We start from the raw sequence: 22,467 nt of genomic DNA, 5'->3' as shown, positions 1-22,467 counted from the left end.
GTCCAGGGGACTCTCAAGAGTCTCCTCCAGCAACACAATTCAAAACATCAATTCTTTGGCGGTCAGTCTTCTTTATGGTCCAGCTCTCACTTCCATACATCGCTACAGGAAAAACCATAGCTTGGACTATGCTGACCTCTCTTTTTTTGGCAAGGTGATGTCTCTGCTTTTTAAGATGCTGTCTAGGTTTGTTTCCCTCCCAGAATTATAGGTCACTGATGGCGAACCTATGGCATGTGTGCCACAGCTGGCACACAGAGCCCTCTCTGTGGGCACACGAGCCATAAGTCGCCATAAAGAAATACTTACCCATCCTCCGATCCCGGATTTTGGCACTCCCGTCTGCTAGTGCAGTGGTCCAGCGGAGGGGTACGATGGTGACCATTCTAGCCCAATGGGGGATTGGAGGACCAGTAAGTATTTATTTGTTAATACCACCCATGGGGGGGGGAGAGAAGCATTTCCTTGCAGTGCAGAAGCAGTTTTTTTTTTCTAAACTAAAACCTCAGCATTTTGGTTCTAATTGCAGTGTTGGCATTTTGAATAAGTTGATTTTGTATTGCAGTTTGGGAACTTGGGCTCAAAAAGGTTCACCATCACTGCAATAGGTGCTCAGAAGAAGCCACTGCCCTCAAGCAGCAGGTTTTGCAGTACCAGTGTATTTTTGCCATCTATCTATGGCATGGATCCCCATGAATTTTAAAGTACGTTCATCTCCAAATCATTGCCCATCTCCATTTCCTCGGTTGTGGCACTGGCGTGAGAGGTTGGACTGGAAGCTTCTTTGAAGTGGCATATTTTCTCCCCACTTGTACTCTGCAAGGAGCTGTCCATGGAGTGCACATGGTGTTGATGATGAAGATGAGGCTTGCCAGGTCTCAAAGAATGAGCTGCTGTGCCAGGAAATGGCTGATTCCCCTGAATCTCCAGGCCAGGCAAACAAATGTGAGGAGCAGTGGTGGAAGGGAAGGAGCGCGTCCCGTTTATTGTTAGGGGTTGGCCATGGTGTTTGGGTACCCAACTCCAACCCTCTCCGAATGGCACCAGGGGTCACTGGCTTCCTGTGTCTCTCCAACACGATGCATAATATACTTGCTCAGGAGCTCAGACAGGGAATGCACAATACCTAGCTCACTCCCTCACACATGCATGTAGAAATATTATGTCCCTAATTCCTGTGACATCACAAGGCCCCACACCATGACTTGACAAAGACCCACTCAAGCCATTGGGCCCCAGATATAATGAGGGGATGGGGAAGATAATCCTGTGACAGCCCCTGACAAACAAGACAACATTTCAAAAACATTCCAGAAAAATTCTTTTATTGGTTTCGGAAAAAGAGGCTAAACGGGTATCCTCAGCGGAGACAACGGCCTGGTTCAGCTCCAGCAGGACGCCTACTTTCTGGTCCCTCGCTCCCCCCTGGGGAAGAGCAAGCTTCGGGCCCTGCAAGGGAAAGAGAGAGAAAAATTCAATTAAGGGGGCAAGCTCGTCCACTGCCGTCAACCGGCTTCAACCCAGGCATATCCACTGACCAATGTTCTGGCAACTTCATCCCGAAGTTCTGCCTACCAGCATCTACTGGCTCCCACCAGGAATATCCACCCCATTCAACTCTTCCACTCCGCTTCTGAAGTGAGGCTCCACCAGCTCCCGAATGTTGGGTCACACTCACGCCCCGGCGACATCCCCACGGAATGCCAGCCAGCCCATTCACACATACATTCACACACTCACTCACTCACTCACACACACACACACACAGAGAGAGAGAGAGAGAGAGAGAAGCCACTCCCCAACACACACACACCTTAACTCCACCAGCCATTCACACACATGCCCGGGCTTCCATCCACCGATATCCACCAAGCTTCCGCCAGCTGGTTTCAGGAGGCTAACATCTCCCGGCTTCATCCACCAACCTCTGCCGGCCTCCGCTTTCGCAGGCAGATTCCACCAGCTTCTGTCTGCCAACGTTCACTGACTTCCACCCCCGTCCATCACTGACATCAGCCAGCTTTAAGCCACGGATCGCCACCAGCCTCGATCTGTTAACTTGCCAGCCCACTTAGCAAGTTAATCTGCTTTCGCGAGAGAACTTGCCTTGGGCAGAAAGGCTGGGTCACCTGCAGCCACTGCCGCTCTCTCTGCTGAACTGCCCTCTGGCCTCCCTTCTGGTCTCCTGCCCTGCCCAGCAAGCCCCTTTTATCTGCCAGCAGAGAGGTGGGGCCCTGTGAGGTCACAAAGACCCAGGTGAGTGGGGTTGGGTTCCCAAGGCAGCAGCAGCAGCAGCACCCTCGGGATTGGCTGAGTCCTGACGATGATGTCAACTGTCCCTCTGATCATGTGATTCACCCACAAAAGCTTGCATTTTGCGTGATTTTTTAAAATATTTTTTAAAATTCGTGGCCTATAAATGTATCCCCTGTCACCAATCCTTCTGATTGTTAAATCTCCTGGCCTTCTGACAGGATTCTAGGCTGGTGCTCCAAAAAGTTATCTTCCAGCATGCAAATCTTAGCACAGGTCAGGCTTTTGCCCATCAAAGCAAGAATACAGGAAGCTTCTCTGTATGTCTCGTAAGTCGGCAGCAAATGCAGTGCCTTAGGCCCCAATGAAAGAACACAACTATGGCTCTCTCTTAAACTGAGAGAAATCAAGGCTTGCATTCATAGACACCTGACCCACCAGACCAGTGATGGTGAACCTATGGCACGCGTGCCACAGCTGGCACACAGAGCCCTCTCTGTGGGCACACGAGCCATAAGTAGCCATAGAGAAATACCCATCCTCCGATCCCGGATTTTGGCACTCCCATCTGCTGGTGCATCAAGGTCTATCTTCCACTGGGAACAACTGATACTGGCACAGAGGTCTGGGCCAAATTGGAGGACCTTTTAGATACAGTGGTGCCTCGCTTAACGATTGCCCCGCATTACGACGAAATCATTGTACGACGATCTTTTTGCGATCGCAATTGCAATCACAAAATAATTGTCTAAATAGGGTTTTTTCGCTTTGCGATGATCGGTTCCCTGCTTCGGGAACCGATTCTTTGCAAAATGACATTTTTTTAACAGCTGATTGGCGGTTTCAAAATGGCCACCGAGTAATTAAAATGGTTCCCCGCTGTGTTTAGGGACGGATTCCTCGCTTATACAGGCAGCAAAAATGGCCGCCGTATGGAGGATCTTCGCTGGACGGTGAGTTTTTACCCCATTTGAAAGCATTGAACAGGTTTCAATGCGTTTCAATGGGGTTTTTAATTTCATTTTATGATGTTTTCGCTTAACGGCGATTTTCCTGGAACGGATTATCGTTGTTAAGCGAGGCACCACTGTACACTATTCTCTGAGTATTTTAATCATCTTTTTATAATTGGTGGCGATTTTAATGCTAGAATGGGAAATAGCTTTTGTATGATGGAGCTCGGAGAAGATAAAAATATCTCCCGAACTTCTCATGACAAGGTAATCAATAAGTATGGTCACTTCCTCTTTCAATTGATGTATAAGTTTTATCTTCTATGTCTGAATGAATCTTACCTCGATATCTCAAATGGCTGTTACATGTTTTTAACTGATAAAGAATCCATGGTTCCCCTTTCCCACAGTTTACCACAGCAAATTGATCCCACATTGATACATGGGTCCTACTGCATTCTGAAACACCCCAAAAGTACAAGACAGAGCATCATTTTGAACTGCTGGGTGGCTTGGCGTTGTATGCTACATCAGGAGTCACTGCAGATTTGATCCAGTCTGTGTAGTTTGGTCCTGATTTTGCATAAATATGATGATTTCTGCTCTACAATTTCTTGAACACATCTTTCCCCTTTCCAGTATAGAAGATGTACCAGGGATCTCCCTCTCCTTCCCCCACCTCCCTTAAAGTTAACTTAAAAGATCAAAGGACAAAGACTGACAACTCCCTGTACTCAGTACTCCAAAGAGCAAGTTGATACCTAATGAAACCTACGGTGCTGAGGTCAGGGAATAAAGGTAATCTAATCTTTCTGCATCACTTTAAAAACAAGCAGATGTCTTGCCTACACATCAGAGCTTGTGCGCAGGGGACAGGAAGGACAAATGGGAGACTCCATCGTAGGCTGACAAAGGATGAGTAGAAGATCTGTGAGGCTTCGGTTTAAATCAAGGAGAAGGTAATTAGATTGAATATGGAGCGGAAGCCTCTCACCTTCAAAAACTAATGTAAATGGAGATTTCATCCCACCCTGTTGTTAAATTTGAGCTTGTCTTGTAACACATTTAAACAGTCACCCCTATTTACCCTCTATTGAAGAAGGTGCCTGAAGAAAAGTAAACAAAAAAGCAATGAAGAACAGCAAGAAAAGAAAGTCATTGGTATATGACTGAGAGAGAGAGAGAGAGAGAGAGAGAGAGAGAGAGAGAGAGAGAGAGAGGCTTCTCAGAGGAAAGGGGAAACCAGATATTGAGCATATTTGGAAGAGAGACTTCCAGTTATGGAAGACATGCCTATGAATTTTCTCCTACTTTTCATACTTTTTCCCCCTTAAGAGTCTGTTGGAAAGCAAACACAGGTCTAATTTGCAGGTCTGACAGGAATGCATCTCTGCAGAAACCACACTTTGGCAGGAGGAAAAAAGGATTATTTGGAGGAAATGCACCATCCCTCTTAACTTTTAGCTTGATCCAAAGTGAAGTCAAGCCTGTCTAGGGATGAGGAAGCAATAGAGTGGACTGTGCATTGTGGGAACGCAAATGTGACTCTGACATAACAGGGATTCCGCAGTGGGGGGAACCGTTCTCTACCTCTCTTGGTCCCTGGAGGCAGACAACCCCTTATCTGTGGCCTAAAATATTTATTTATTTATTTGATTTATATCCCTCCTCTCTGGACGAATAGACCACTCTAGGCGGCTTACAATATAAAATAAAACAATATAACACAACAAATACATAAATAGTACGAACAACAGCTACAATAAATAAAAATAGAGAAAATAAGGAAAGAAAGTCAAGAATTGGCTGGAGGGAAGGCCTGAGTGAACAACCATGTTTTTAATTGGTTTTTAAAGATGCTCAGCGTAGGGGCCGTGCGAATGTCAGGAGGGAGATTGTTCCAAAGGCGAGGAGCCACTGCCAAGAAGGCCGGTCACAGATCACTCACAGATCTCACTGCCAAACATCTCTCACTAGGAATAAAATATGGCCTTCTTTGAAGACAGTGACCATTGGACTAACTGCCCCTGTATTTCAGACAGAACTCTCAGAGTAAGTAATTACTGGAGTAGAAAGTAACTAGTTACTGTATACTTCCAAGACTTGTTCTATCTCCAAGTTCCAACTAGAGTTACAATTTGAAAAGCAACTTTTTGCATTCCCATTTCTCAAATGTACAATAGTTGCTTGTACAAAAATACACCATTAACGATATAAGCCCCTTGCCTTTGTCTCTCGCTGTCAACACTGTCACTGCCTTAACACCCTCAACCGAGCACAAGACAACGGCACAAGGCAGCAGGACCATGTTATATTTTTATTCCACTGTTTAATGAGGCCCTTAGTCCTATAATAGTATAAGTTACAGGTACAGTAAAAAAAAAAAAGAGGAAAGTTACCCCTGATTAAATTGCAATCATAATGCAGCTTAAATGTTAACCATCACCACCATGGCACATTCACTTCTACAAGGGTGCACAAGTAAGCCGTCCTAAATACCATATACAACAAGACCTTATTTAATAATAGTTCAGTAAACTGCATTGAACTATACAGGGTTCTGGCTGTTCCTGAAAACTGACTCTCTCTGTCTACACCTTAACATTTCTGAATCACACTAACCTGTCTGCAGTTACGTCCCCACTTCATATGATCAGATATTAAATGGCAGCTTAATACAGTTCTGACAACATTATATATTATAACATGAAGGCTTCCATAAGGCTGTGCTTCTATTCAGAGCCGCTGTTGCAATGGGGCAATTAAGTCTGCATAATTGGTGCTTAGATTACATACAGGCTGACAGCTGGCTTTATTGAAGCAGCCTAAATCAAAGCAAGCATAAAAGCACAGATTACTGACAGCATTCCTTTTCTTGAAAGGAGACTGTGGTATCCAGGTGTGGAACAATTGTGGTATGATTAATCCTCTGCGTAGGAGAACCAGAATAAACCTTTGGCGATCGTGTTGCGTATTCTTTTTTGAAGAGAGAGTCCCTCTGAGAGGAATGTTCGTTGAAGACAAATTTGGCCACCACTGCCATTGGAAATGAAGTAGCAGGATGAGAAGAATAAGACTTGCCAAATATAGATTGCTACTATCCTGCCACTGAACCAGAATTCAAAGTAGTGTTCAGCAAACTATTGAAATGCCAGTAGAACTGCAAAGTTCTCAGATTCCTCCTTGAGATTTCTAACTCCTAATTGTCATTTTGGGTTCCTAAAACCATACGCAACACGAGTCCTCAAATCTGTCTGTTTATTTTTGAACAAGCCCAATATTTCAGAGACTTGCTATTTCTTTGTTATCTTATATGTCAAGTCACTTCTGACTTGGTGGTCACCATATGAATTAGTAACTTCCAAAATGTCTTGTCATTCACAATCCTGCCCAACTCTTGCAAATTCAAGGCTATAGTTTCCTTTATTAAATTAATCCATCTCTTCTTTGATTTTCCTTTTTTCATACTGCTTTCCTCATTTCCTAACATCTATCGTCTTTTTCTGCAAGTCTTCTCAAAGTCAGTCCAAAATACCTAAAACAAACCAAAACACATTATAGTTTAAAAACATACATGCACAGACATAAAAAACACAATAGCATATTTGCCATGCAGCTGCATGGAGCTAATATTGCTAATACAGGTAAACACCGCCTTAGCAGTATAGACGGATTTGCCTTTGGGTTTAAAACAAGCAAAATGGAGGGGGGGGGGAAAGATTTGATATTATATCTGTGTTGGAAAAGATGGCAGCAGAATATGCGTTTGTGAACTGAGTCAGTCTACTGCAGGGGAGGGCAAACTATTGCCCTCCGGATCTTGTTGGACTACAAATACCATCAGCTCTGACTGGCATAATCAAGGGGCCAGGCTGATGGACACTGCAGTCCAGCAACATCAGGTGGGCCAACCGTTGCCTATCCCTGGTTTACGCATTTTTTGTGTGGGTGCTGAATGCAAGGCACTATGTCAATATGTGCACTTTTTTAATGTTATATTTTCTTTAGGCAGCCACTTTCAAGGTAAATGTGAAAAGAACTGCAGGAGGAGGAAAAACTTTGAGGTCTTGTCCTACCCTCCCATCTTTTGTAACTTGGTGCTGAAGAACACAAGATTTACTGGGGGTTTTATCCAAACTTTGACCCACTAGAGTGGAGACGGGCCAAAAACACATCTTGGAAGGGCCCCCCATTCCTCCAGCCACCACATTCTCTAAGAATCCAAGATCTCCCTCATACATTCCTCCAACACAAGAGATTTAGTGGGGGGTTTTTTCTGCTGGGGGAGCACTTGAGGCAACAGCGCACCTTCCTCCTCTTCCCTGCTCCATTCTGGGTGCTCTTCCCACCTTATTCTATCCCTTCCACTTGCTTACGGCATTGAACTCCACCACCACTCCCGGTATAAAACATTACAAAAAACAAACCAAAGGTTCCAAGAGAGTGAAAAAGGTCTGAGAACACATGGAAGATAAAAAGCAATACACAAAGCAAGATAAAAGGAAAGTCACGTGGATGTCAGAGGAGTTTCTGTTGCAATCAATGCTTAAGAGGGAACTTAAAGGGGTACAAATGCTTCATCTCTAAAAGACACTCAGGGTGCAATCAGATGGTGATTTAGCTTACATTTTGGATCACTGTTGATGTGGTCAACAAGATTAATCAACATGACATATCAAGTACTGTATTCACCATCTTAAAATGTAAACCATATTAAATGGTTTACATTTAACTTTATATCAAGTACTCACCATTTTCTGGTGAGTACTTGATATAAAGTTAAATGTAAACCAGCCTGACCCCTTTCCATGGCTATCTGCACTTTTTTGGATCACTGCCTGGGGCTACTGTTTTGTTCAGCACAGATATGACCATTTTAGTTCATTTTCTGGCATGTGTAACTACCAGTATCAAACCAAAGTGGCACTGCTGGGTGTTTCCTAGGGGTGATGGTGATGTTTCCATCTGGATGTTGCAACATGTACTGCAAATATCTCATTGTCATCCAATATATATTTTTCCTGCTGTAAAACCCAGCACTATATCACTTGGGGGATGGAGTACGTCAAGCCAACATCAAGTCTTGACTGTCTAGTTGCACTCTAGAAAAAAAACACCTAAGGACTGCTTTGGACAAAACACTACACCATTGTCTAGAACAATTGCATCCAAAGTCATAATAGCCTTAATGACGTCCAGCCTCAGGTAGAAGAGAAATAAGAAGAAAAGGATGCCCTTTTCTGACACATTTTGGCAGAAAGATAAGATCTAAATTAAATAAACAGGTGCAGTGAAATAAATGATGGATTAGACTTTTGGAAGATTGGGCTTAAACAAAAGGAAACAGCCCCCCCCCCCGTGATTTTGTGTCACTGTGAAATGCAAGGTAGGAGTTTCCATGTTCTTGTCCTGACCCCACACTCTGTTTCTCTTTTGTACTCATCATCTGTGGGAGAGTTTGCATACATTGCTAAGCCAGGGTTAAAGGCAATGAGGACAGACAGTGAACCTGATGTTTAGGTGTTTCCTCCTTGCCAGCATTCCCCAAAGAAGGAAATCCAAAGCTTCCACTTGTGTTTCACATTGATCAACCTGAAAATAGGCAATAACTTCTTTTGTTGTAGTGAAGAAATAAAAGAGGCAGCACAGAACCTGGTTTATATAGATATATCTACTGAATGATTTAATCATTGGTTTAAATCATTGGTTTGATTGTGCAATGTTCTCCTCAAAGGTAGTATCCTGTTCATCTCCCCATCTGTCCACTTGACAGGAAATGCATTCAGGATTATCACAAACAAAACATATATTTTCTTCTATTCTGTGCGATGTCCTGATCTGAAGCAAGCGAATTAACTTCTTCCTAAGCGAGAGCCGACTGTCATTAAATGCGACAGTTTTAACCAGATGACTCATTGGCGTCAGGCCACCTTGTGTCAAGCTGTGGTCCATCTGCACAGGAAATTAGAAGTGCCCATTTTTTTCTCAGAAAAACAGGTTAGAAGTTTGCTTAGATAGAAAGGAATAATCAGAGAGTCAGGTGCCCTTTCCCCCCCCTGTACACACTCCCATTTCCCTTGTGTTTTATTAGTTTTGTTCAGCCTTTCTAATATACAAGTATATTGTAATAAAACTGTGCAACCTGTCACTAGAAATATTTCAAGAGGTGCTTACAGAATAAAAGCAGAATAGAGTTAATAACAAAAGAATGACTGCATTTATAAATGTTAATATGATCCAGATCAAAGCCATTGATGTTAGGGATGTACACCAGCCTCTTGACATCACCTGTGCCTGAACAAGGAGACACAAATTTGTGCTCAACCTGTTTGGAGCCTTTCAGGAGAAACCCTAACCCTAGCCTTGTCCGCATCAGTGTTGGCATTTGTGCTTTTCTAGATTTCCAGGAACACGTCTTTCCTGCAAACAGGGAAACAAATGTGGCATACCAAGGTCAGAGCAAGTGGGGCAACTGTGCCAGGTGCCAAAATTTTGGGGCAGGCCCTAGGATGCAGAAAGGACAAATATTCCTCTTGCCAGGGTAGCAGTCTTCAACAGAACTGGGCTTTCTGTTTTTTCCCCCCCTCTTCTTTTTTCCATCTGCCAGGAGAAAGTCTCACTTTCATCAGTGAGCAGAGTCTCTTTCTAGGCAGCCACAAGGACGGGAGTAATAAGGGACAATGGACTCACTCTTCTTTGGTTTCATCTGAAAAGAGCAATGAAAGTATCTGCTCTTACTTCATGCCAACTGGAATTTCACCCCCCTCCCTTTCTTAGTTCTTAGTTCTTTCTTAGTTTTCTGCTGACCATCAGCACAGCAAGTAGGTTTATTCAATAAATAAAAATGAACAATTTACTTTCTGGTTGTTGTGGGTTTTTCAGGCTCTTTGGCCGTGTTCTGAAGGTTGTTCTTCCTAACGTTTCGCCAGTCTCTGTGGCGGGCACAACAATACATCCACAACAAGACACACTAATCACCCATCTACAGAAAAAGACAAAAGCCTATCTCACAGCCATAAATACTGCACTCCCAAGCCAACTACACCAGAGCACAGAGTGCTGTCCTCTGAAGATGCCGGCCGCAGAGACTGGCGAAACGTTAGGAAGAACAACCTTCAGAACACGGCCAAAGAGCCCGAAAAACCCACAACAACCATTAGATCCCGGCCGTGAAAGCCTTCGCGAATACAATTTTCTTTCTGTTGGGGAAAAAAAAGACGGCAGAAACCTCTCAATCTATTTCTACCCTTTCCACCCTTTCTCTCTCCCCTCTTCCTTGGATCCAAAATTAGTGGTGCTGTGGCCACATCCTGCTGCAATGCCAACTTTTAGGGCACAGAAAGTTGAGTGACTACAGAAACAAATCTCTAAATAACATAGATTTAATGTCTTAATCAATGACTCTGAAGGCCAACTGGATTTATTTCCAGGCTAAAGAACGTACTCTGTTTCCCCAAAAATAAGACCTGATTTGAAAATAAGCCTTAATATGATTTTTCAGGATGGTTGTAATATAAGCCCTACCCCAAAAATAAGCCGCAGCCCTCCTTCCACCATTGGGCAGCAACCAGAAGACGACATGACTGTATTTGAATAAATATAGATGGTTGTACAGGAAAAAAAGGAAGAAAACATCCCCTGAAAATAAGCCCTACTGGATTTTTGGAGCAAAAATTAATTCCATTGCATTTTTAAAATTTTAACATTTTAACCCCACAAATGCCATATTTAACACATCTGTGGGAGGTGCTGCTGAGATGCTCCAGCGCATGATCACTTTGTACACACTCAAGAGATACTCTTGAGGTGGACCCTATTTATATCTTTCTCCAAAGATAGTGTACATCCCTAAGTTAAAAATTTACATGAAAGCAACCAGAATGGGGACACTGTACCTAAGTACAATTCCCTGTATAATAGAAATTAATCTAAATCCAGTTGCTAGTCCCAACAAGAGTAGCACCACTGGATGACTGATGATTACCACTCTTCAGTCCATTGAATGAGTCTACAGTACTCTGCTTGGGACTAGTAACTGGATTTAGGCCAAAGATGTTACTGAAACTTCCAAATAGTACAAACGAAAATGAACAACAACAACAACAACAACAACAACAACAACAACAACAACAACAACAACAACAACAACAACAACAACAACAACAACAACAACAACAACAACAACAACAACAACAACAAAGAACCAATTAGGTGAATTCCCACTGATTGGAACCTGGCACAATGCTGTCACTGAGCCTTCTCTCCCGTTTTTTTAACGAGGCCCTCCCAATCTAACTGTCTGCTATAAAAGATGGCGGAAGCTAGCCAACTGGTATAAAGGCAGGATAGTTTTCACAGGAGTCCAATTCAACGAGCACAACAGGAGCTGCTACAGATAAAATGTCTCAGCCTAGTAGCAAACCAGTGAAGTAAAACGTCATGCAGACAGGTGAGTTAAGCACCTCTGTGAATTTCGTAATAAGGCAAGGAGGTCAGGGCAGTGAAACTCCTTAATCATTCATAGGTGTCCGAGTGAACAAGCCCAATAAACAAAAATAGTTCTGAAGACAGACTACTGAGTATATTGCCCAATGGGGTATGTTTGATTAGAAGCCATACATGTGTCCTCACTTTAATGAATTCCTGGCTCTCTGGGAACATGCATATTCCCATGAGACGCAAACAGAGAGGAGTCTCTGGGGCCATGATAGATTTCTCCATATCCAGGCGGCTCCCCTGCTTTCATGGAGTATGAAGTGCTCAGGACAGTCCTGCATCACTGAGGAAGAAGAACACGATAAATTAAAGCAGAGGTGGGCAACCTGGGTATGTGGGCTGGTTTTCTAGGCCCCTCCCGGGCAGAAAAACCAACTATGGGACACAATGTGTCCCAAAATGAAATGTACTTCTGGTTTTCTGCACCTTTAATTTAGTGTTGTTTTTTAAAATTTGATCAGCTGTAAAAGTAAGCGGGAATACCAAATAGGCCTCAGTGGCAAATTTCCACTCATTAATTAGGTGCTGGTTGTGTTCCTGGCCATGTGTCCAACTGCATTATTGGACTGTGTGTGCATTTTGAGGTGAAGGGTGTCCTCCAGAAACACTACCAGTTCTACCTCATTAATAAGTACAAATGTGTTGACATGGCATACACAATTTTCCTTATGCTGGTGTAAATTAGCAATACGATTTTAGCCATTATTAGTAGTAAGAGAGTTACTTTTGTGTGTGTAAGAAATAACATTTTCTAGTTACTTTCAAAGTTACTTTTAAAGTTAATTCTAAGGCATAATTGGATATCCTGACAATATATTTTCAAGTTCTAATCCATTCTCTTATTAATCTTAAGTAATGGGGAAGTTTAGTTTTAGTTTGTTTTCACGGTGCAATATCAAATTTTATTTCTCTGTGGGTTGTTTTTTTTACTGCCAGTAACGACAGCGCAGTGCATTAATAAATGATAGCAGGATAAATTAGTTTTATGATTGGAGCATGATGACAACAAATGAGTATAGCAACGAGTGCATTTTGAAAAATGCTTCAAGTTCTGCACTGACCCACTAGGCGATGCATCATTACAGCTTCTGTTGCCGCCACCAAAATTCACTTTGACTGCCACTGCAGTTCCCAACACCATTCACCAGTATGGTGCAATTCACCATTGAAGCTGGGCAGCAATTGCAGAATTTTTCTATGGTGCAGGAAAATAGTAGAATGCCGTCCAATACCATGGAGTTCTTCTCGTTTGCAGGGCAGAGCATCTCCTTTCCTTCCGGAAAGGAAGGCAATGAAGACCATTTTTGTAAAGTGGCACTACTGCCACCACTTCTCCGATGTCCAGTTCTGTTACAGGTGTTCATAATACGACCGCCAGGGCAAGAAAGGGGCCATAAAATGAATATGTGGCCCTATTTTGGGGACATTTGGCAGAGCTACTAGGGCCAGGTCAATCCCAATAGGTTAGAACTCAAGCTTGGATCCTGATAATCACCCAAATAGGAAAGTGAGAGTAAAGTGAGATTAAGATCACATACGTGGACTAGAAGATATTCTATATTTTGGCATCTATCTCAATCTTCCCAGCTTTCTGGTTCAGCCCTGCTAATGAGTTCCTGTCATAAGATTGGAGGAATATGCCGCCTGTGACGTAAACTCACAGAATGTTTCTGATTTGAAATGAAACTTTCAGGGAACATGTCGTGCCTTGTCAGTCTGCAGGAAGATACATCTTTTTTTCTTTTTTTGGCCAAAGTTGGGACTGGCATCTTGAGGCTGAGCTGTACTGTATGCATATTACATGGTTTCAGAGTATCAAGTGCAAGAATTCCAGGTTCATAAATGCAGTGACAGGAGGAGAGGTCTTCTAAACATGAAACACATTGTCCAAAAGAACAGCTCCAGATAAACATCACCTAGCAACCAGAGAGGCCGACACTCAGTAACCTTCAGGGAACTGTGGAGAAACACAAAGCCTTTTTGTCCAGATGTCTTTAAGAGCACAGGTTGGAATTGTTTCCTAATTTAGAAGCCAAATTGGGGTCTTAGCTCAAGTAACTTCTGGAAAAACAGGCTTTTTTTCTTTTAACTGTGAAATCCCACTCCTTAACTTCTACCCAAAGTTAAATGGGCTGAAATCACATTCTTCACATCACTGATTCAGTAATACCCACTGTTTCTTGTAAATAGATGGAAGTTACTGAGTCTTCAAGGGGCAAGAATTGAAAAGTTCTTTTTGAGTGTATCTACATAACACAATGTGATATCACTGTCACTGCCATGGTTTCTACCTATGGACTCCTGGGATTCGTAGTTTGTCAGTAGAGCTCTCTGGCAGGGGATTTTATGACCCTTGCTGAACTACAAATACCAGGATTCCTTAGGAGGAACCATGACATTGACAGTGGCCTCAATCTAATGTGAGGGTTCAGTGCCCAATGTCTGTCTAATGTCAGGGTGCAGCTGCTGGTATCCAGCGACACTGATAGGGTACAGATATAGTAGCATCAATTCCACCACTCACATTATACAGAGCTTTCTTTATCAATAGTCACGTGTTTTAATTCACAGAAAACAAGCTTCTATTTTGGTGGTTTCCAACCTGGGATAACCCAGGTGCTCTTGGACTGCAATTCCCAGAAGGCTTCACCACCAGCTGTGCTGACCAGGGTTTCTGGGAATTGCAGTCCAACAACACCGGGGTTACCCAAAGTTTGGAACCACTGTTCTACTTGAAGATGTTCTTTTTTGAAGGGCTCTCCAAAGCAACTCTGATTCAAAGGTAAAGAACCATAAGAAAAGAGGATAGGGGCCTTCATGTCCCCATCAACTATAACCATTTGGTCAAAATATCCCCCACCACAGTAAGATATGATGGTCAAAATCTTACTGATATGAGTGCAATGACATAAATCTGATACGAGTGCAATGACACAGTGGCAAGTTGTTACTTGTGTTCTTCATTTCAGGGGAATATAATGAGTTTGAAGAAGAAATGAACAAGTTGTATTTATCTGTGTCTCCTTTTCCCCCCTAGAAAGAATACTCCTTACAGTCCAGGTGTTATAAAGAAAATGGGGAACATATTATCAATGGTTCAGGTGAGTGTTTGAGATACTTTTTAAGTGGTGCTGCATCTGCATCATCATACTTAGAAAATATTTTTTTTCTGAGAAGATGTTCATGCCTAAAGTTTTCTTGAACTACTAAAGAATGTTGGTTCCCCTACCCCAATCTGGCCTTTACCGATTTTGGCACATGTGAATACAGTATGGAATATAAGGTGCAACTTGAATCCAGTTAACACAAGATGTTCTCTGTGCATAAAAAATGGGAAAAGGAGGAAGTGGCAATGGATGGTATTAGCACTGCCCCCTCAAGAATGATGTGTACAGCAGCCATAGTCCCTGGCTGATGTGTAACTGGCTCAGAATCAAGTCAGGTGAGGCAGATAACGTGTTATTAGAAGCTGTCAGTGATTCATCAGAGCTTCATGGAAGAACATTTAGTTGCAAAATCAAGCCCACATTTACTTTCCAATAGCCAATCACCAAAAGAAAAGAAAAACAAGTTAGGGAAGCAAGAAAGTTTATGTAAGGACACTCAGATACCTTTTCTCATCTAAGGTATTACCACACGTAATGCAGTGCTGCTTATATTTATTGTTGACTCCGAGTCTGAACAGAATGGCCAGCCTTCTATATGACTAGGAACCATGATTAAGTAGGGTTCTCCTCATCCCTGTGGAAAAAATGTTACAGATGTACTAACCATGGACAGAACTGGATGGATCTGTCAGTTTGTTACTGTTGAAAGTAAAAACAGCAGTTGTGCTAGCACAAGCAACCATGTGCATACTGAGGGTTGCAGAATCAGAAACAGGTAGTTAGATTACCACAGAATGTTCCTTTTCTTCCTCTTGTCTGTTCTATTGCTTTCTTGCCTCCAGACCGGGGCAGCCCTAGCATGAAGCTTAATGAGGCCTTTGTTTCAGGAGGCAGGACATAGCAACCAGCACACCTGCCACTCCCTCTTTCATCAAGCCACTCTAGAGCAGTGGTTCTTAACCTTTGTTACTCGGATGCTTTTGAACAGCAACTCCCAGAAACCCCAGTCAGGACAGCTGGTGGTGAAGGCTTCTGGGAGTTGCAGTCCAAAACTCCTGAGTAACCCAAGGTTAAGAACCAGTGCTCTAGAGCAGTGGTCTCCAACCTTGGGCCTCCAGAGGTTCTTGGACTTCAACTCCCAGAAATCCTGGCCAGCAGAGGTGGTGGTGAAGGCTTCTGGGAGTGGGAGTCCAAGAACATCTGGAGGCCCAAGGTTGGGGACCACTGATGTAGAGAGCAGCCACAGTTCCACACTCCCCTCTGAAGTAGGCTACACGTGGAGTGCCTGCCTCTGAGTAGTCCTCAAAGCCAGGTCCTATGGGAGGAGTCACTAAGAGAACTCTTTACCATGCTTTCTAGTCACGACCGCCATGGGATTACCCCTGAGGATCCTCAGAAGACCCTCAGAGCTGGGGCACATGGGTGTGCTGCTGCTTGCTTTTTGCCTCGGGCAGAAGACCGTTTGGGCCACCCTCAGCACAGACTGTTATGCTTCACTTTAATCCATTATCTTCCACATTCTTAGTCATATAGCGGGAGCCAGTAAACACCAACCTTTCAGCCTATCACATACATATGATTCTCAATACATGGTCTCACTTCACTGGCAACCACCTTTGATATTAATTCCATCCTGTCTGTTTCCACTCAAAAGCCAATAGCTTTCTTTTGCATACTGTTTTTTTTTTAAGTTTATGTTCTTGCTGTCCTGTTTATGAAAAGGATGAAAACTTTGATACCTGGTATTTAAAAAGTGTATGGAAGTGAGAGCTGGACCATAAAGAAGGCTGACTGCCGAAGAATTGATGCTTTTGAATTCTGGTGCTGGAGGAGGCTCTTGAGAGTCCCCTGGACTGCAAGATCAAATTTATCCATTTTGAAGGAAATCAACCCTGAGTGCTCACTGGAAGGACAGATCCTGAAGCTGAGGCTCCAGTACTTTGGCCATCTCATGAGAAGAGAAGACTCCCTGGAAAAGACCCTGAGGTTGGGAAAGTGTGAAGGCAAGAGGAGAAGGGGACAACCGAGGATGAGATGGCTGGACAGTGTCTGCGAAGCAACCAACATGAATTTGACACAACTCCGGGAGGCAGTGGAAGACAGGAGGGCCTGGCGTGCTCTGGTCCATGGGGGTCACGAAGAGTTGGACACAACAACTAAACGACAACAATTTTAAAAAGTGAACCAAACTAAACTCATATCCTTCTGCCTCAGCCAAATTCTACAGTGACAGCTGTTTCTATCATGGAGAGGATGATACTGTACCTTGACTGCTATGAAAGGATGGAAAAAAGCCTGAAAACCTTAATTCAGATTGAAAACGTGGTTAAATATAGATTCAGACATTCCAAAGCTTTCTGCCGGAACATCTGTCAATGATGCCTTCCCTCACATTCAATTAAAAACAAGTTTTTTTCCATCACATTTATGAAAAGATTTGGCAAATTCCTATAAAAAGCATATTAATTTGAATTCTAACTGCTCCCTAATTGCACATCCAGATTGCCTCTTTTGCATGTTGCCCCCATGCCCCATCTCAATGCCTGAAGAGAGCTATTGTTTGATATTTTAATACTGTCAGTGGGCTCATCCTCTACGTTTCTCACTCCTTCCCTCTGGGCCTATTACTTTTTTCACCAAGCGTGGATCCACAGGATAGTTTAATTCAGATAGTTTAATTCCTGTTACTTTGTGTGGTAAACCACCCTAGAGTAGGCACATTGAATCAATGGGGATTTAGTGATCCAACTCCTCTGTAAGTTCCATTGGGTCAGATGGACTTACTCTAATGGTTACTATACTAAAGGTCGTGTTAAAAGAGAAAGGTTGCCTATAAATTACTGTATAATAGTAATTGTTTGCCATCAATTTTGACTTATGGTGATCCTTTTTCAGGGTTTTCCAGGGACAGAATACTCAGAACATTATACAAGTCCCTTCTTCTGGGGTACCCTAGGATTCTGTAGCTTTTATGAGCCAACCCACACAGGTTGGCTCATAAAAGGCAAAATGGGAACTCAAACTCCCAACCTCTGGCTCTGCAGCTAGGTACAGTGGTGCCCCGCATGACGATAATCCGTCCCATTGAAATTGCTGTTTAGCGAAATCGTCGTCATGCGAAAACCCTTTCCCCATTGGAATGCATTGAAACCCGCTTTAATGCGTTCCAATGGGGAAAATACCTCGTCGTCCAGCAATGATCGCCCATAGGGAAGCCATTTTGCGAGCACTGATCAGCTGTAAAAATGGCTGCCCTGCAAAGCATGGGTCCGGAAAACACAGGGCAGCCATTTTGCAAAGCCGAGGATGATCGGAAAAAAATCGTCATCTTGTGAACAAACGGTTCGCAAAGCACGGACCTAATCGACGTCCAGCGAAAATCCCCCATTGGAACGACTGTTTTGCGAATCGCTATAGCGATCACAAAAAGTCATCGTTATGTGGATTCATCGTTTAGTGGGGTCGTCATCTTGTGAGGTACCACTGTATCTAACTCAGTGAGCTATCCAGCCAGCTTGTGCAAATCATAAATGATATAAAATAAACATAAAAATAAATGTTCTTAGGTTCTATGGGACTGATGTAGTCAGGGCAAGGAAAAGCTATTTTTTTAGACTCTGAAACGTGGAATCTCCTAGCAGCCTGATCTTCTGAAAGATTCTGGGAATGGTAGCACAAGAAATAAATTCTCCACTATCTGCCTGTCAGAATCACAATAGAATTTGCAGTAAGAAATCATCACAGAGGCTTCCAAATCTGAAAGAGCTGGCCGCAATGAGCATTGAGAAATGACCATTTCTGAACAAATTTGTACCGGACACAAACCTCTCCTCATCATTTGGCAGAGGACTTGGCTATCCTGTGATAAAAGAGCTCCTCCACCACGTCTTATGTTCTGAGGATACACTTCCTATTGCCACAACTTTCAAGAGCTCAGATAAAACCAAGGCCATTTCACATTGCCTGGGAAGAGGGGTAAAAATATTCTAATGCAATAAAGGACACATAAATTTGTTTCAAAAAGAATTCATGGGATGCTTTAATTCACAGCAATACACATAAGGGGAGGCCTGGGCGCAATGGACCTGCTGCCCTCCCTCTACAGACTTGCCTACTGCCATCATTTATAAGTACTGTAGTGGATCTCACCTCAGCCCTATCAGTGCATGATCCAAGAGTGTTTCCAGATTATGGTGATACAGTGGGGTCTTGACTTGAGAACTTAATCCGTATTGGAAGGCGGTTCTCAAGTCAAAAAGTTCTCAAGTCAAATCTGCATTTCCCATAGGAACGCATTGAAAACCATTTGATCCGTATCTGCTCTTTTCCGTCCATAGAAACTAATGGGAAGCTGCTATTTCACCTTCGACCACTAGAGGGGGATATTTTGTTTCTTTTTTTCTTAGGTCAAGAAAGGTTCAGGGAAGGCAGGGAAAATACAGTCCAGGCAGTACCAGGCAGTCTGAAGACTCCCAATCCACTCTCTAAACGCTGGGAGGAGTGAGGAAGCAGACAGGCACCCTTTTCACTGGCCAACAGTTAACTGAAAGTTCACATTTTGCACTTTCCTTGCCTCCCACGTGGGTATTTTTCAGTTCTTAACTCAAATCTAAGTACTTAAGTCAAGTCAATATTTTCCTATGAGAGCAGTTCTTAAGTCAAAATGTTCTTAACTCGAGCCGTTCTTAAGTCAAGACCCCACTGTACTGTGTACTCACCCTGCCTTATTCAAAACCTTGCTAGACAGAGCCAGATGACATTGTTATTTTGATTAATTCAATGTTTCCCCACTCCTATTCCATCTTTGGGTGCAGCTTCGTTAGTGGCAGGAGGCGAATTAATGTGGGCCACTTTGGAAAGGTCGGGCTAGATTAGAGTGATCTGATCCAGCCCAATGTTTCACACAGAAATCGATCCCGCAGTCTATCTTTGCTTTCCCTTAAAGGGCAGGTCAAGAGACTGCCTGCAGCTGAAGCCACTGTCACGGATTTGATGGAAGGCGGTTTCTTGAGTGGTTTCTTTAAGTGGTTTCTTTAAGACAAGGCAAACAACGGAAATAATCTTTTTAATAACTGATGCAGGGCAAAAGCAACAGTCCATTACACAATCGTAAAGAAAAAAAGGTCACTTCCCCCTACCCCTCTGCTAAGGAATGTGGAAGTCATTAATTTGTCAATATCCTGAAGTGGCTTATTCAGCCATCTTATGATACTGGCAAATCAAAGGATAATGGCTTGCTTTGGATCCGTTCCAGAAATGACATTTACTGGAACTGATCCAAAACTGAGCAATCCTACCTGCCTCAAAAAAAGTAGTATACCCTGACAGGAGCTCAGAAAGGTACGGACAGGACCCACTCTGCTGGTTTACTCTAGCAAAGATGTCATCTGGTTGCTGTCTTTAAGAGAGAACCAGCCCATTCCTCCAGAGAACCAAGCAGCAACCTAAACACCCCTGTGGTCAGTTTTTGTTTCTTCTGCCTGCCAGCCAGTCAGTCTGTCTCTTTGTCTGTTTTTCTGTCCATCCATCAGTCTCTCCCTCCCTCTCTCTCTCTCTCTCTCTCACACACACACACACACACACACACACACACACGCACGCACACACACACACACGCACAAAATCTGTTCAGGAAAGAAAGACAGGATAGCTCCATTAGGTCTTCTGACTGGCAGAGCAAAGCACTGTCCATTCCATGGAGGAATCTGTGAGGCTCTGAAGATGTGACTGGACTCCAAGTCCCATCAGTCCCAGCTAGCATGGGCCATCATCAGGAATGATGGAAGTCGATGTTCAGCAACACCTGGAGGCTCAGAAGTTCCCCAGGCCTGATCTGGAAGTACTCTATGGTCAACACTGCTCACACCCTGTGGAACAGCACTGGCCATTCCGCACTGGAGGTTGGAAAAGTAGTAATTTTGGACTTGACTTCCCAGAATCCACCAGACAGCATGGTCACTAGCCAGGGCAACCATAGGAATCTGGGAACTGTCATCCTCCCCCCAAAAAACTAATAATCCAAACTTTGTCCTGCTCCCACTTAGATGCATCCGTATCATTCATGTCCAAAGTAATGCCCTTTCAAGTGTCTGAGAGAAAATTGTTGAGTCACGGTGTCTTCTAGTTGCCAGGCAACCGCTATGTGCTTCCTGAGCACCCATCTTTTGGAACCACAGAGGACTCAGCAGGCCTCTGCCATTTCTGATCAACCAGCAATCCAATAGGCAGGCAGTCTCATACCTAATACCACCTCCTGGATCTCTTGGCTCCTTACTCCCTTGTGGCTTGCTTAAACCAGGAGTGGAGAACTTATGCCCAAGTTCGATTCCCCACTGCTCCTGCTTGACACACAGGTTGGCCCATGGGGTCCCTCCCAGCTCTGGGGTTCTCAGATGAAGGGAGGGACAGTAGCTCAGTGCATAGAAGATCCTTGGTTGGATCTCTGGGTAAGACTGGGAAAACTGGTGCCTGAGACCTTGGCGAGCTTTTTTGTCTCGTAAGGGCCAACCATACTGGGCTAGGCAGAATTAGGGTCCGTGAGTCCCTATCAGGACACATTCTGTGTTCTCAGCTTTTTCACCGCCAAGCATCTCTCAGCTCCAGGGCCCTGCAGTGTGAAATACCTGAAGGGCCAAAGTCTCCCTCTTACCCCCCCCCACACCCCCGCACCCCCCAGGCCTATGGACGTCTCTCTTTGAACAGTGCAGTCTGTAAGGGAAGCACTCTCTAGCTGCTGCTGCTGCCGCAACCTGGATACTAGCGATGACGCTTGTTTTTTGCTTTGGCGCCGGCTGCTCCGACTCGCGTAGGAGTCAATTCTGCAAATGTTCCCGTCTAAATTGCCATTCCAGCGACTCCTCAGCGGATCGGAAGCTGGCTCCCACAACTCATTCTTTTGCACTGTGCTACCCACTTGCTAATTTGCAAAGATCGGCGTCGTGCGGGGGGGGGGGTAGGCGAGGACGCGTGCCAGAGATCTCCCCGAAACGAGCAGAGCAACCCCCCTGAATCTTCGAGCCACGCAGGGGGGAGTTGGTGCCCTTCTTGCCTTTCATTTTGCAAAGTGGACCAAAGAGTCTCCGAAGGCCCCCCCTTCCTTAAAAGGGAGGGAGGGGTGCGATTCCGTTGCACGGCAATTCACGTCACGTCACTCACACGATCCGAGGGGAAACGCTTGAGCTGGTCCAGAAACCCGCGTGTCAGCGAGGGGGGGGAGGCCGCGGCTACACGGCCGCTCGCCTCGTCACGTGACGGCTCGTTCTCATTGACTGTGAAAAGATCTTCGCAGAAGTGAAACGGGCTTAGCCCTATCCGGCCCAAAATAATAATAATAATTTAAAAAAAGGAGAGTCGTGCACACTTAGCAACATGCAGAAGTACGCGCGAGGGGGAGAGGCTTAAGTCAGTCGGAGGACTGCAAGGAAGCACAGAGCGGGTGCGTGAGGAGGAGGAGAGAGACTTGCAGGGCTTGATGATGACAGAGAGGATGGGAGACCAGGTGAGAATCCCACCCGAAGCGACTGGGCTGTACAGAGCCATGCTGGTCAAATCAGGTAAGCAGAAATGTTTGCTGGGCAGCAGAAATCAAACTGAGGGGGGTTTTTGCAGGTGGGACGTCTAACTGTAGGGAATTCTAGCTCTTAGGGAATTCTCTGCTG

General features: G+C 44.1%; 1 protein-coding gene and 1 long non-coding RNA gene across 3 annotated transcripts in view; one reads left to right on the top strand and one right to left on the bottom strand.

Annotated features, from left to right (window-relative positions):
- The window catches only part of FAM107A (family with sequence similarity 107 member A), an 83,688-nt gene that overhangs the window by 20,594 nt on the left and 40,627 nt on the right, over positions 1-22,467 (top strand). The window contains exon 2 of one of the 2 annotated variants that reach the window (XM_020795443.3): positions 14,740-14,803. In XM_020795443.3, coding sequence (XP_020651102.1) covers positions 14,740-14,803 — 64 coding nt within the window. Of the gene's footprint in view, positions 1-14,739; positions 14,804-21,899; positions 22,363-22,467 lie in introns of those variants that run through there. The other variant, XM_020795444.3, reaches the window with a different exon arrangement.
- Positions 781-22,087, bottom strand: LOC144587626 (uncharacterized). The gene is made up of 2 exons (XR_013542791.1): positions 21,965-22,087; positions 781-6,741 (listed from the first exon to the last, which is right to left on the bottom strand). It is a non-coding gene; the product is annotated as an uncharacterized LOC144587626 (long non-coding RNA).

The sequence above is a fragment of the Pogona vitticeps genome, chromosome 2 (genome assembly GCF_051106095.1).
Source record: "Pogona vitticeps strain Pit_001003342236 chromosome 2, PviZW2.1, whole genome shotgun sequence".
Lineage (NCBI taxonomy): Eukaryota > Metazoa > Chordata > Lepidosauria > Squamata > Agamidae > Pogona > Pogona vitticeps.
This window is presented reverse-complemented; position numbering and strand designations above follow the sequence as displayed.